We start from the raw sequence: 12284 nt of genomic DNA on the forward strand, positions 1-12284 counted from the left end.
CTTGCTGTGGTTTGCTGTGGCATACTGGAGTAAATAAATGGTGGAAAAGATACACACAGATCATGCACATTTCTCCACAGTAGTCCTTATGAGTCAGCGAGAGATCCCCCAGATGCGTTCGAAAATTCCAAATCAGGGGTTGGTTATGTGGTGAAAATCGGACATTTTTAAAGTCAGTTACGACATTTTGTGGTTCCTTTGGTAGAGAACATATACCCGAAATATGAACTGCAATTATTCTATCCTAATTCGTAATCCTAGTGGTTCCTACGGTTAAAAGAAGGTTGAAGCATGCCATAAGAATGCATTTGACAACATGGCAAGGTTTCATGCCAAGACATTTGTGGGCAGTGACTGAAAGGACGACGAAATCTTCCCATTTTTTGTGTGTTTTTTTCATTTTGGAGATTTTGTGTTTGTCAGTAATTCTATTTATTGTTGGGAGACGTTTTTGGGATGTAAAGACGAAACCGGGCTTTTATTATCATTGCAATATCAAATTAATCGCTAAAATGATTGAAGTTTAAGTCTCCCATGACAGTGGTTTCCGTCTCGATGGCAGCAATGGTGAACATGCGGAAGTACCCAAAATACTTTGCAAATCCAACTCCCAGCATTCCTTGTAGCCTTCAAGCGGTGCTTAATTTGATTTGTCCTTGCAGTGCTGGCGGTGGCCATCATTGACCCTTTTGATCCCTGTATGTGCTACTCCTTGTGTTTCATACATCAGTGGCTGATAACAGTTTGAGGTTAAATGTTGGGCTTTATGGGTTTGTGAGCAAAACTTTAGTTTCTTATCTGGAACTGTTCTAAGGATTCTGAGAAATTCCTCATTTTAAAATCAGAACTGTGAAGATTACACATTAGGGACAAAAACAACTGTTGTACTTAATACAGTGAAGATGTAGTTATGTAATACATGTACATGTATCTCAGTGTCTTGGAGTTACTGCTGTATAAAAAGAAATGTAAAATTGTTGCAAAAATGTACTGATGTTTCAATAGGACTCCAGATAAGAACTGTTCAAAATGAATGGACTACACAAAAATGGAGACAGTGATCAATTGACGGTAGTACTGTGCTGATTTGAAATTCCTTTCTGATTGTATTACAGAACGAGGGATATACTCCAATGCTTTAGGGTTCCTGGGTGGTGTTTCCTGGGCAATGCTTGTGGCAAGGACATGTCAGCTCTATCCTAATGCAGCACCTTCTACTATTGTACACAAGTTCTTTCTCGTTTTCACACAGTGGTATGATGATATTTCAGCAACTTACAATAAGCTGTAAAACAGTGTACATTAAAAGAACAAAAACAAACAAGCAAACAAATAATTGCAAGAGGGAGTGCAAATAATCACAGTACACTGGTTCCTTTTAGCACCTGTGTGGGCTCAAGAATTGAGCAACTACAAGGAATTAGGTCAACCCAGCAGTTAGTGATGATGAGTCTTGCTCGCATGATGAACAAGAAGTTGGTCAGAATCACTGGTGCATTCAATCAGAATCCTGATTTCCACAGAACTGATCAAAACACCATCAGGCAACAATGTATATTTCATATATTATTAGTAATGCTGTAAAACATTTCTGAAATGTCCTCGCAGGCAGTGGCCCCAACCAGTATTATTGAAGCAACCAAAGCCAACTACAGACTTGGGCTTTACTGTTTGGGATCCTAGGGTAAGTCAGAGAGTTTGGAGAGATGAAAGTTAATGGAGGGAGGTGTAATAGCAGAAACTATGAAAACTTTGCAAGCATTTCCTAGTTATTCTAAGCTGCAGTTGTCAGTCACAGTCATCAGGCATAGATTGCATACAAAATTTTTGCCTCTGGAGGATGACCCAGAGCATCCTGGTTGAAGCATAGAGTTCACACCAGCCGGTTCTTCCCAGAACTACTGCACTTCAAGAAGAGATTGATTACACAAGGTGTAGTCTCAAACCTGTCAGTATATTTTTGCCATAGACCACTATGTTGAGCACAGGTAAACAATATTGCCTTGGTGGTATAGAGTTAGTACACATGTACATATGTCCACATGCTCAATGCTGTTGTAACCAATAACATGTTAATAGCCTGACAAAATGGATGTGCTCCTCAAAATTGTGAACATAGTCAAACTGATAATGTCTTCTAAATGTAGACCCATCTTCCTGTTTCACGTCTTGAATTGCAAGCAATTGCTGATTTGGGCTTATTAATGTAATTATACAGGTCAACGTTCCAGATAGATTCCATCTAATGCCTATCATTACTCCAGCATATCCTCAGCAGAACTCTACATACAATGTTACCCTATCCACCAAGTTCATCATGGAACAGGAGATAAAAGGAGGTAATAAAATAATAAAATGGTTTGCATCAAATGTAAAAGAGCTATCTATCTTAACTTCAATAAAGTTATAGCAAAAACACGTAGAGTTCCACGTTCCACGTAGAGTGTTAGATCAAAATGAGTGCATCTTATAACATGTTGACTTGTGTAACTGTACAGGGCTGGCTATCACACAAGAGGTTCTTCGGGCAAAGCAACCTGGGACAAGCTCTTTGAATCAATCAATTTCTTCCAAAAGTACAAGTAAGATGAGTTTGATACATGTATATGTTTTTTGTTCCAAACATGGGGAAATTGGGGTATACATTGTACATGCATGTAGGTGCCTGTTCTTACATGCAATTTTTAATTTATACTTAATCTATACAGTCTCAATAGTAAAATTTTCTTGATTGTTGTATGTGTCCTGCTGTGGTACAGTGTACTTTGTATGCTCAAGAGGGAAGGTTGGCCCAGGCTGCCAATTGACCTTCAAAAATATAAGGATGTACAGAAGAACTCACACAGCCTGTCAAATTAAGTCACAATATGTTTGTTGCACCTTGATATTATTTGTCAGAATGATATGTTAATCAATGAGAAGAAATTATTGGAGCAAATCAAGTAACATTTTAGCAATGATTACCCCAATTCCAATAGATACCCCTAAGCATTTTGTTTCTGAAATCCATTGTGTCTGAGCTGAGGTGCATGTGTTTGTTTTTCATTTGAGTACTTACATGTACCGGAGAAATAGTATCCAGCAAGTAGGTCACCAGTTATCTTTGCACCCTTACAGCAAAACTGCCATAGATTCCAGGCGAAACAAAAGAGCAAAGCTTTGAAAAGAAAGGTCAACAATGATAGTTTCTCACAACAAAAACCTATATGTTATCAAGATTGGCTCATTGATATCTGCATGCCCCAGGGTACATCACTTAACCTATGCTCATAGCCTTTTTAAGCTTGTAAGCATTTAAGGCAGCAGGAAGGATAACATTAAAAAGGTTGGGACGGTCAAAGCGATGTCCTCAGTACCCAAGTAATATTCTCTGCAGGGTACATTTAGGGGTATAACATGAGATTCAGAAATACATGTACATCACTTCAACTGTTACCAAATAATGAAATTTCACGGTATAACACCCATGTATACATGGACATGTACATGAAGCTAGGAAAAATGTGGCGTTGTTGCCTCTTGCATGTTGTGTATCCAAACAGCTTTGGTCATTTTGCTGTCAGCTGCAAGAAATGTAAATTTTCCTGTTTGATCATTAACACTGATATTTCCTACAGGCATTATATTGTTCTCACAGCAAGTGCTGGCTCACTAGAACACCATCTGGAATGGTGAGTTATTGTACTGTCAGTGTCAAGTATTCTCCAAGTATGTGATTTGGATTAGCAGTTATGTTTATACAATATCATAATAGTAAAGTGCGGTTTATGTTTTATGTGAAGTTGATGCCAATTTTGAATCTCAGTTCTAGATAATCTGTGTTCATTTCAGAAAGTCAGACATATGTCAATTGATGTAGAGTCATTCCATGAGCTGAAATTTCAAACTCACTTTTGTGTCATTTTGCCCCCAAGTTTTGACACATTATTGACTGTGTTTTTCATGACTAGTAATACTTTTGCAATATCTTAGGCAGGCAGACAAGGAAATATTCAGGTATTATGCATCATGCAGTCGGTTGTGGATGTAACATGGGAACCACACAGAGTTTCAGCAAAGATAAATGAAGATTAATTTGTTATGTTTTAAATATCGGCAACTATCCCAACAAAAATAAAACAAAGGAGGGAATATACTAGGGGTGTGCATTTGCGGGTATTTTTAGAACCGGGTACCCGTTTTTTTTTAACATCAGGTACCCGGGTACCCGGAAAAGAGATCGCCTAATAACAAATGGCATTGCGCGCAACCCGGTGGATCATGTGCCCGAAACACGGTTCTTTTTGGTACATACGAAGCAAGCAGAACATTGTTCTAAACGTCGGAGTTAATCTCTCCTACCTTTTTATCAAACGAAACTGTTACCTTCAGTTTGCAAATTTTTGGTGGGTGTATGAAACAGAAAAACAAATCGTCACGGGAAACGTCAGAAAAAAGAACAGAGCTGCAAACCACCTACATGATATACGCACCTGCAAACGCTCAAAGGAAATGTCCCGGATGCTGCATGACCACGGACACGCGGAACGCATGTGGCGTGCACAAATGGCGAGCGCTGGTCGTGTCACGTGCGGACCAGATCAGTGCTATGTACGTCACGGGTTAAAAGGCTTAAAGTTTTATGTACAAAAATACCACCGTAACTCGAACAATGCCCACACCATTACATCCACTTATTTTGAAGTTTCTGATTCAAAAAAACCGCCACCAAAATGCTTCAAACGGCGTTGAAAGAATCGGAAGTCTATATAGGGTCAGGAGTCATCGCAAGTTCATTTCTTTTCTGACGAGGACCAGCACGTTGCATAAATCAACGTAGCTGCAACTGTGTAATCCTGGCTTTTAAGACGCTGAAACTAACCTGATTGCAACGCGGGCCCCCTTTTGGCAGTCATTGGCCAATCGCTGACACTGCAGCAGCCATGTGACCGTAAAAAGAAAGGTCATGTGACCACACATAAGGAAGCCCAAGTGAAAAAAACAGCAGCGCCTCAAGTTGTTAAATGACTAAGCGATACGAAAGTTTTGCCACACGAAGGTACGTACCACGATGAAGTGGTTTAGTTTTATAAATACTTTTTCAGGATAACTCCATTCCCCTGAGGTTCAAATTGTCGAGATTTTAATGCATAAGTACTTCGACAAGTGATATTTGATTGGCTGACTGTATTATGACTTGCACCTGTCAACATTTCCCTTTTTTTCGAATGAAAAAATACTTGGATTTGAAATGCTTTAGTACATACAGAAAAAATCATTCCTGCTTTTTTGGTCAATTCCTCATCCACAGTTCCGCTGAATCACTGAGGAAATTCAAGTTGCTTTAATTTAAAAAATAATTTTGAAACGTAATATTTCTTAGTATAAAACTTAACTAAACTGGTTCTCAGACTCTTTGGGTTTGTAGCGCACATTTAGTGCTTTGATTATAAAAAGAGGCCGATCAACCGCACAATTTGTGCGTGATCACTACTTACCGCTCGCTGCGTGGAGTCCCAGTACTGCAGGAATATTACACAGTCCGCTCTCGCTTCGTCGTCAATCCCGACATAAAGTAATTTTCATTCATATTGTTTTATTTGACAAAAATACTCTTAATTCAAACAGTAAGCACTACTTATTCCGCACAAAAGTCATTTAGGCCGACAGGGTTTGATAGTTACAAATACAGTCATGCAAGTGTACATCATCAGCGCTTCCCCCTCGTAAGACAAAACTCCTTCGGTCTCTTGTTCATATAGGTTTGGTACAGTCATTTTCCTAGTTCCGGATCGCGAAAATTATTCAGTAAGACTGCAGCTAAAAAATCCTCAAATTCGAGTGAAATATGGTCAGAAGTCAACTTTGTGTTTTGGATATACTTCAATTTTTTTTCAAAATCAAAGCTTTTATATTTAGATTCACAGGATCGATCGACGAAAGTGATGATGACACCTTTCCTAGTTCTGGATCGGTTTAGGATCGAGACAAAAACGTCTTCACAAATGAAAAGTAACCACACGAAAAATCCATTTTCAGCCAAAACCATTGTAAAAAGTTGCTTTTCTAATAGAGAATCTTTTAATTTTGAGAAAATTAGATGAAAAATAAGAATTCTAATGAATTAAAAAGGTAGAAATTGCGTACGGTTTGACTCGACTTTTAAACTGTAGAGTGAGCTATCAAGGTACGTTATCCTCCCCGCGCCGCACAGTTGACGAACCCATTACGTCACATACATTTCTGCTGCGCCCGTGTAGTTGAGTTCGCAACGACTTTGCGTGGTGACGCCGCGCGATCCGAGAGTGGGGGAAAAGCTTGCAGTTTTCGCTAAATTAACAAAAACGGAAACTTTAAAAAAGTCATTTGGATTAAGCGGACATTAGATGCAAAAGTTTATATGACTATTCAATTTAAAGAAATATTTAAAATCACACGTTGCGAGTGACCTATCGCCCGTGAATTTTAGTGGTTTTTTCGCTCTTGTGAACTAGGAAATTCCGGAACGAGGAAAACGACTTGCGGTGCAATGGGCGGAGTGGGTAACAAACTTAGCTGTCGATCTCCAAATTAAAGTTTCATGTATGACCGCGGGACCGGGTTTTCATCGGCACGGTGGTTTTCCATGAAGTCTGTCCTTCAGTAAGAAATTTCACAGACATTTTATGCATGAATGTTTGTTCCTAATTTATTCACTTTTTTACGGGTACCCGGCCCGGAAAAATGGAACCGGGTTTTGAAATCGACGGGCGGGTACCCGGCACAGGCCTAGAATATACCACAAGAATGAATGTCAGGGTACATGTAGGTATGTGTACTCATGTTGAGAGAATTTTCCAGATCAGGAATGGTGTGGTCAGGCTGAGCGTTATCCTGTATTTGGTTGGCACAGTCGGGTTAAAAACGAAGTGCAATCTTTGTGGCCATATACAGCCATGTGGGTGGCAATATTTGTGTTGATCTTTACCATGTTTATCCCTGATTGTATTCAAAATACAATGAAAAAATCATGCAAGATTTCATTGCAAATAGTGCAAAAACATTTGGCTCCTTTATTTACAATTTCCCAGCTGGAATGTTGCCAAAATCCTGTCCCGTGTGGGGCATGAACAGGGAAACCATGGCCAGCTTGGCTGCACGCAATATGTTCTGTTCACTAGCATGGATTCCCACAGTGCGGAATCGCTCTATCGCTAATCTTCGAGGGATATGTGGAACTAGGCATATTCGCAAAAAGACTATATCATTTTTGACGGGGGGGGGTGAAAATACTTGGACATTACCATTTTTTGTGAGTTTAGATTTAGTTTAGTTTTGTTTCAGTTTTCTCATTCTTGTGGCCAAAGGCCAAATTACAGTGAAAAACACAGTTAAATTATATCTTAATCATTACAAAAGCAACATTCATCGACAAAAGTAACCATTACAATAAGAAAAAACACACTACAATACATTATCATCAAAACTGAGTTATTAAAACCGTGGAACACTTATTAAAAATTACTTAAAAAGAACAACACGCAAATAGCACAGAAAGAAACAGACATTCCTCATTATACTCCAAAAGTAAGGGAAACCCAGAAGGTCAGTGACCACGCATAAATACATGATGTATAATATAGAGTTTGCAGTCAAGTGCATCCCTATATGAGGTAAATCCATCGCCTGAAATTATGCGACATACTCGTCTTTGTAAGTTTTCTAATTGAGAAGACTGGGTACTGATCTACATACTGAAGGGGGCATTCCTTGATCTGAAGAGCAGGAGCCTCATGTTTGAAGCAAATCTGGAGGGCCTGACATTTGGTTGGATTTAGTTGAAGTTTGTTGTCAGTCCATTGACTAAATTGGTCAAGAATCTTCTGAAGTTGACTGTTATACAGATGAGAACAATTTTCCGCTTGTGTTAAGTCATCTACATATTTCCAACAATTTATATTATTAGGGACATTGACAGCAGCATTATTAATGGTAACCTGAAACCCAATACGTCCCAGCTTAGTTTCTTGTGGGAGGCCACCAGTCAGTGTTTTGTATGTAGACCATGTCTGATTATGTTGAACACACAGTTGCTGAGAAAGTGGCACAACCAAGGGACAGTGGATCTTTGGACTCCCAAGTGAATGAACTTTTCAATCATTAGTCTGTGGTCCACCATGTCAAATGCTTGGGAAAAGTCCATCAAAACCATTGTGCCAACGTTGCCCACTTTGTCAGCACCTTGATGCAGGAAATGAAGCAGACTAACTAGAGTACTGATACCCTTAATATTACGAAATTGGTGAAGGTCTATCTTACTGCTATTGCCTTGCAGAACCCATCCAGTAATAAAACTCTCTGCAATTTTGGCAAAACCATCAGTAAAATGGGGCGCAGTTTATTGGCATCAGGTGGATTAGATTTTGGTATTGGTACTACTATGGCTTTCTTCCACTGTTGTGGGACTACACCCTCATTGTATGAAGAATTTAAAATGTCGCAAATAGGAGTGCTAGACTCATGAAACTCTTTGATGATTTTAGGAGAAATACCATCAGGGCCACTTGATTACCAGGTTTAACTTTCCTCAGCCTTGCGTAAACATGGATTAAGTTTTGAAGGGGGACAGTCAGCTGGTAAAATAGTTCCCAGCATGCCCAAATCAAGCGATGAAACGTGAGAGGACACCCAAATTAAAGTATCATTGATGAAATCAGCAATACCTGGGATGGATAAGATTAACTCAGGCGTGTCATTCCTTGTCATCAGGTGTATTTGTTGATGCCATTTTCTAGAGTCAGTCAACTGTAATCTGCACACCCTATTAGCATAATAATTGACCTTACACTTAGTTATTTCAGTTGTAACCTGGTTATGAAGGGTATGAATTTCTTAGTTTCACCTTTAAAAAATGCACTTTTACGAGACTTGATCAAGGATTTGATTTTTTGATCGATCCATGGTTTATCATTACCGTGAATTCTGATTGTTGTCTCTGGAAAGAATGAGTCAATTGCATTGCTTACAGAAAAGTAGAAGGTATCTGCTTTCTCTTAGGTTGACTTTGCATCAGTAACATTATTCCAATTCTGGGATTGAATCTATCTCCCGAATTCCCCAAATAGGTCCTTTTTTATTGACAAGTTTGTGAATCTGATGGCTTGTAGGTTTCCAAACAATGCATGAATGGTCACTCTCTCCAATCAGGCTAATTACACAAGGATTATCATAAAAACAGTCAATATTTGGCATGACCAAATCCAGTGTTATTTCTTTTCAGGTAGGGAATGTAATTTGGTTGAGATTCTGAGAACAAGTAACTGGTCCTGAGAGAACAAGCCTTGGTGTTCATTCTATTAAAGTCTCTCAGTAGAACAAAACCAATATCGGGGTACTTTGTTGCCAACAAGCCCATGGACTCTTGCAGGTGAACTTCAAGTTTGTCCTGATGTGGTGAGTTCGGGGGGGTTATATACTCTATACACTGCGATGACAGGAATGAATTGAGGGAGTCACTTGGGTTTGACAAGGATCCACACACATTCCAACCCGTCAGGCTCTGTGCTATCAGCAAGTTGCCTTGTTTTGATGTCAGACTTTACATACAGTGTTACCCCTCCCCTCATGCCATTTCGGTTCTTGAAGAAGAGCTGGTAACCCTTGACTGTGGTCATGTTGTCAAGATCTTGGTTGAATCAAGTCTCAGAGACAATGCCAATATTGATTGATTCTTGGCAGAAAATGATTTCGAGTTCATCCAGTTTATTGACCAATGACTGGGCGTTAGTCAAGAAGAAGGATGGAAGGCCGCTGACATGATGGGTATTGGTTGGGCTTGAATTTACTGGAGCCCTAGGAGTGAGGGTTAAAACTCTGAATCGACTGTCACAATTATAGGGGTTCATGGAATGAATGGTGGTTGCTTTTGTGGTAATGTGCACAATGATCCTCTTACGTCTGTTTTCCCTGCTCTGCCTCCATAGTGGGTATGTCTTCGAAACTTGAGCTCATTGATTCTATGACCAACTTGTGTGGATACAGTGTAGACTTCACCGTTATGTCTAATTTTGTGTAATGTATCATCGCTGTATGTGATTCTGCATCGGTCATGTTGATAACTACTTGGTAGGGAAGCATTGACTGGTGTCACGTCGAAGATTAACTGGCAAGCAAATAAATAGCATATCAGTATACGTAGGGAGTGGAAGAATGCTGTGAGATGTTGTGACTACTCTTGGGTTCCAAGGCAGGTATCCATCTAAATCCATGTGTCTTATTGGATGCTGACAGGTGATAGCCTAGATGAGCAGTTCTGGGCATACACATAGGCTTATCAGCACCTGAGTCAGTACTCTATATCCAGGTACGTAATGCTGATGATAACTTTTGGTCAGGATTCTTCGACACATCGTTGAATACTGTTAAATCTACTAGTGAGTCTGGGCCTGGAACCAAAAGGCATAAATAGCTGTGTTTTGTCCATTTGATTAGTAGTGTGGTGATAATAATACCTTCACGGAAGTGTGCAAATGCAAATGGGATGATTGCTTAACTTTAACTGGTTAACATTTTTGGGTTTGAAAATGCTCAAAACCTGTTTATGTTCGAGTTTCAAGTGTGGCTCCTCCAAGGGGTTCGCGGTACCACCCCTATTATAACATAATGGTAATGTTATTGCAATATCACCTGGACCTAACTTGGGAACCATCTGGAGTTTTTCAGATCAATAGGGCCTGAAAGTTGACCCCTGATGGCTTGCTTCCAGAACCCTTGGAAAGAAAAAATAATGTGCCGAGATTTTAGAATTTGTAATTTTTTTTGTTCGGTTACTTCTTAAAAAATCCAACTCAGAAAAAGTGCTTTGGAAAATAGTGTATCAATTTATAGAAACTGAAAAATCACCTGTTCTGGAAGACCAATATCTTGCCAAAAATTGACCCATCACTTCCAAAAATTTAAAATACATGAAGAACTGTGCAATGAGGCAGTCTCATATGCAGATGAACATTTACGGTTTGAAATTTTACGGTAGTCCGTTGGTAAAAGCCGTTATAAAACAGATCAAAATATTTCCCACAGTCTTATAATTAAAAAGTGATAAACTTAAAGCAATATTCTATGTCAATTATGAAAAATTCTAATCTTTTATGTAATCTTTGCCGACAACAACTGCGTGATGTCAACTCAACAGAATCTGGAACCCATCGACTGCAAGTAGGTGAATCTTTGCAATGTTGCACAGTCTTGTTTTCACGTAAGCACGGGCAGTGAAAACAAACGTGCATTAACATGGAGACCTAGGTACGATGTCGCTGGAAGTGAAAGGTCGTTGAGAAAATTCTCTTTTACCCATCTTTCCTAAATATTACTTTAGGAAGACAATGGTAAAATTCCAACATGAGTGTTTCATGGGGTGGTTTTAGTTAGGAATTATTCTTCAAAAAATTATCGAACGTGATTGGACGGCCCAATTTAAAACCCCCACAGGAGGACTGCGTGAGGGTTCCAGAAGCTCATGGCATGACCTTTTACTTTCAGGCTCTATTGTAAATAATCAAAGTTTACCAAGCATGAGCAAACTACATATGTTATTAACTTTAAGGATTTATTCTTTCAACAATCTTGTTCTTTGAAATCAATGATACGGGTCCCTTCTGACAAACTTTGGGTGGGGCGTAACTGCGTTGCGGGCATAACATGTGGAAACCTCTGTGTTTGGCAAGTGGGAGAATACATGCGTGATGACATCTGGCGTGTGATGTTTTGTTTGCAAATTCTAAGCAAGAGCTGTTGAAGCATGGAAGAATCCATTTCCAACAAGGGGCATACACTTCTGTGTTACCGAACACCAAGGGCTGCGGACGCAGCAGAATGGCTGTGGAAACCACACTTGGCGTTCTGGCCAGAACTAACTATTTCTTTAGAACTGAAATAGAGCAGTGAATGGCAAGTTGAGAAAAAGTACATCAGGGTTGTAGTTTTCAAACCGTGGTGATGAAGTGAGCAATTATTTCTTGGTCTAAAAAAACCGAACACCTGTTTTGGATGTAACACATCCATTTGTGTATGGAAAATACATGTTACGTCCATACCCTCAAACAAAATAGGGGCTCACTTTTGAAGGAAGGGTAGTTAACATAAACTAGGAGTGAACTGTGAAGGGTTAATGTAGATGCAAACATGTAAAAAATATGACAATGTTTACAGTTACTTTCAACCCACTTTCTTCGTTTTTTAAATGCCCATTTATTTTGTCACCAAAAATCTGGTTTTACACATTAAACCGGATGCCACTTTTTGTTCCTTGCACTGTAAAAATGTTTCCA

The 12284-nt window shown here is 39.3% G+C and overlaps 1 protein-coding gene across 1 annotated transcript in view; it reads left to right on the forward strand.

Annotated features, from left to right (window-relative positions):
* Positions 1-12284, forward strand: part of LOC110978160 (poly(A) polymerase beta-like) — a 49578-nt gene that overhangs the window by 24820 nt on the left and 12474 nt on the right. The window contains 6 exon segments of the mRNA XM_022232927.2: positions 1116-1254; positions 1609-1684; positions 2219-2339; positions 2499-2522; positions 2525-2582; positions 3618-3671. Of these exon segments, the coding sequence (XP_022088619.2) occupies positions 1116-1254; positions 1609-1684; positions 2219-2339; positions 2499-2522; positions 2525-2582; positions 3618-3671 (472 nt within the window).

This window comes from Acanthaster planci, linkage group LG01 (assembly GCF_054643075.1).
Source record: "Acanthaster planci isolate LZ-2023a linkage group LG01, COTS_SCS, whole genome shotgun sequence".
In the NCBI taxonomy this organism is placed as follows: Eukaryota; Metazoa; Echinodermata; class Asteroidea; order Valvatida; family Acanthasteridae; genus Acanthaster; species Acanthaster planci.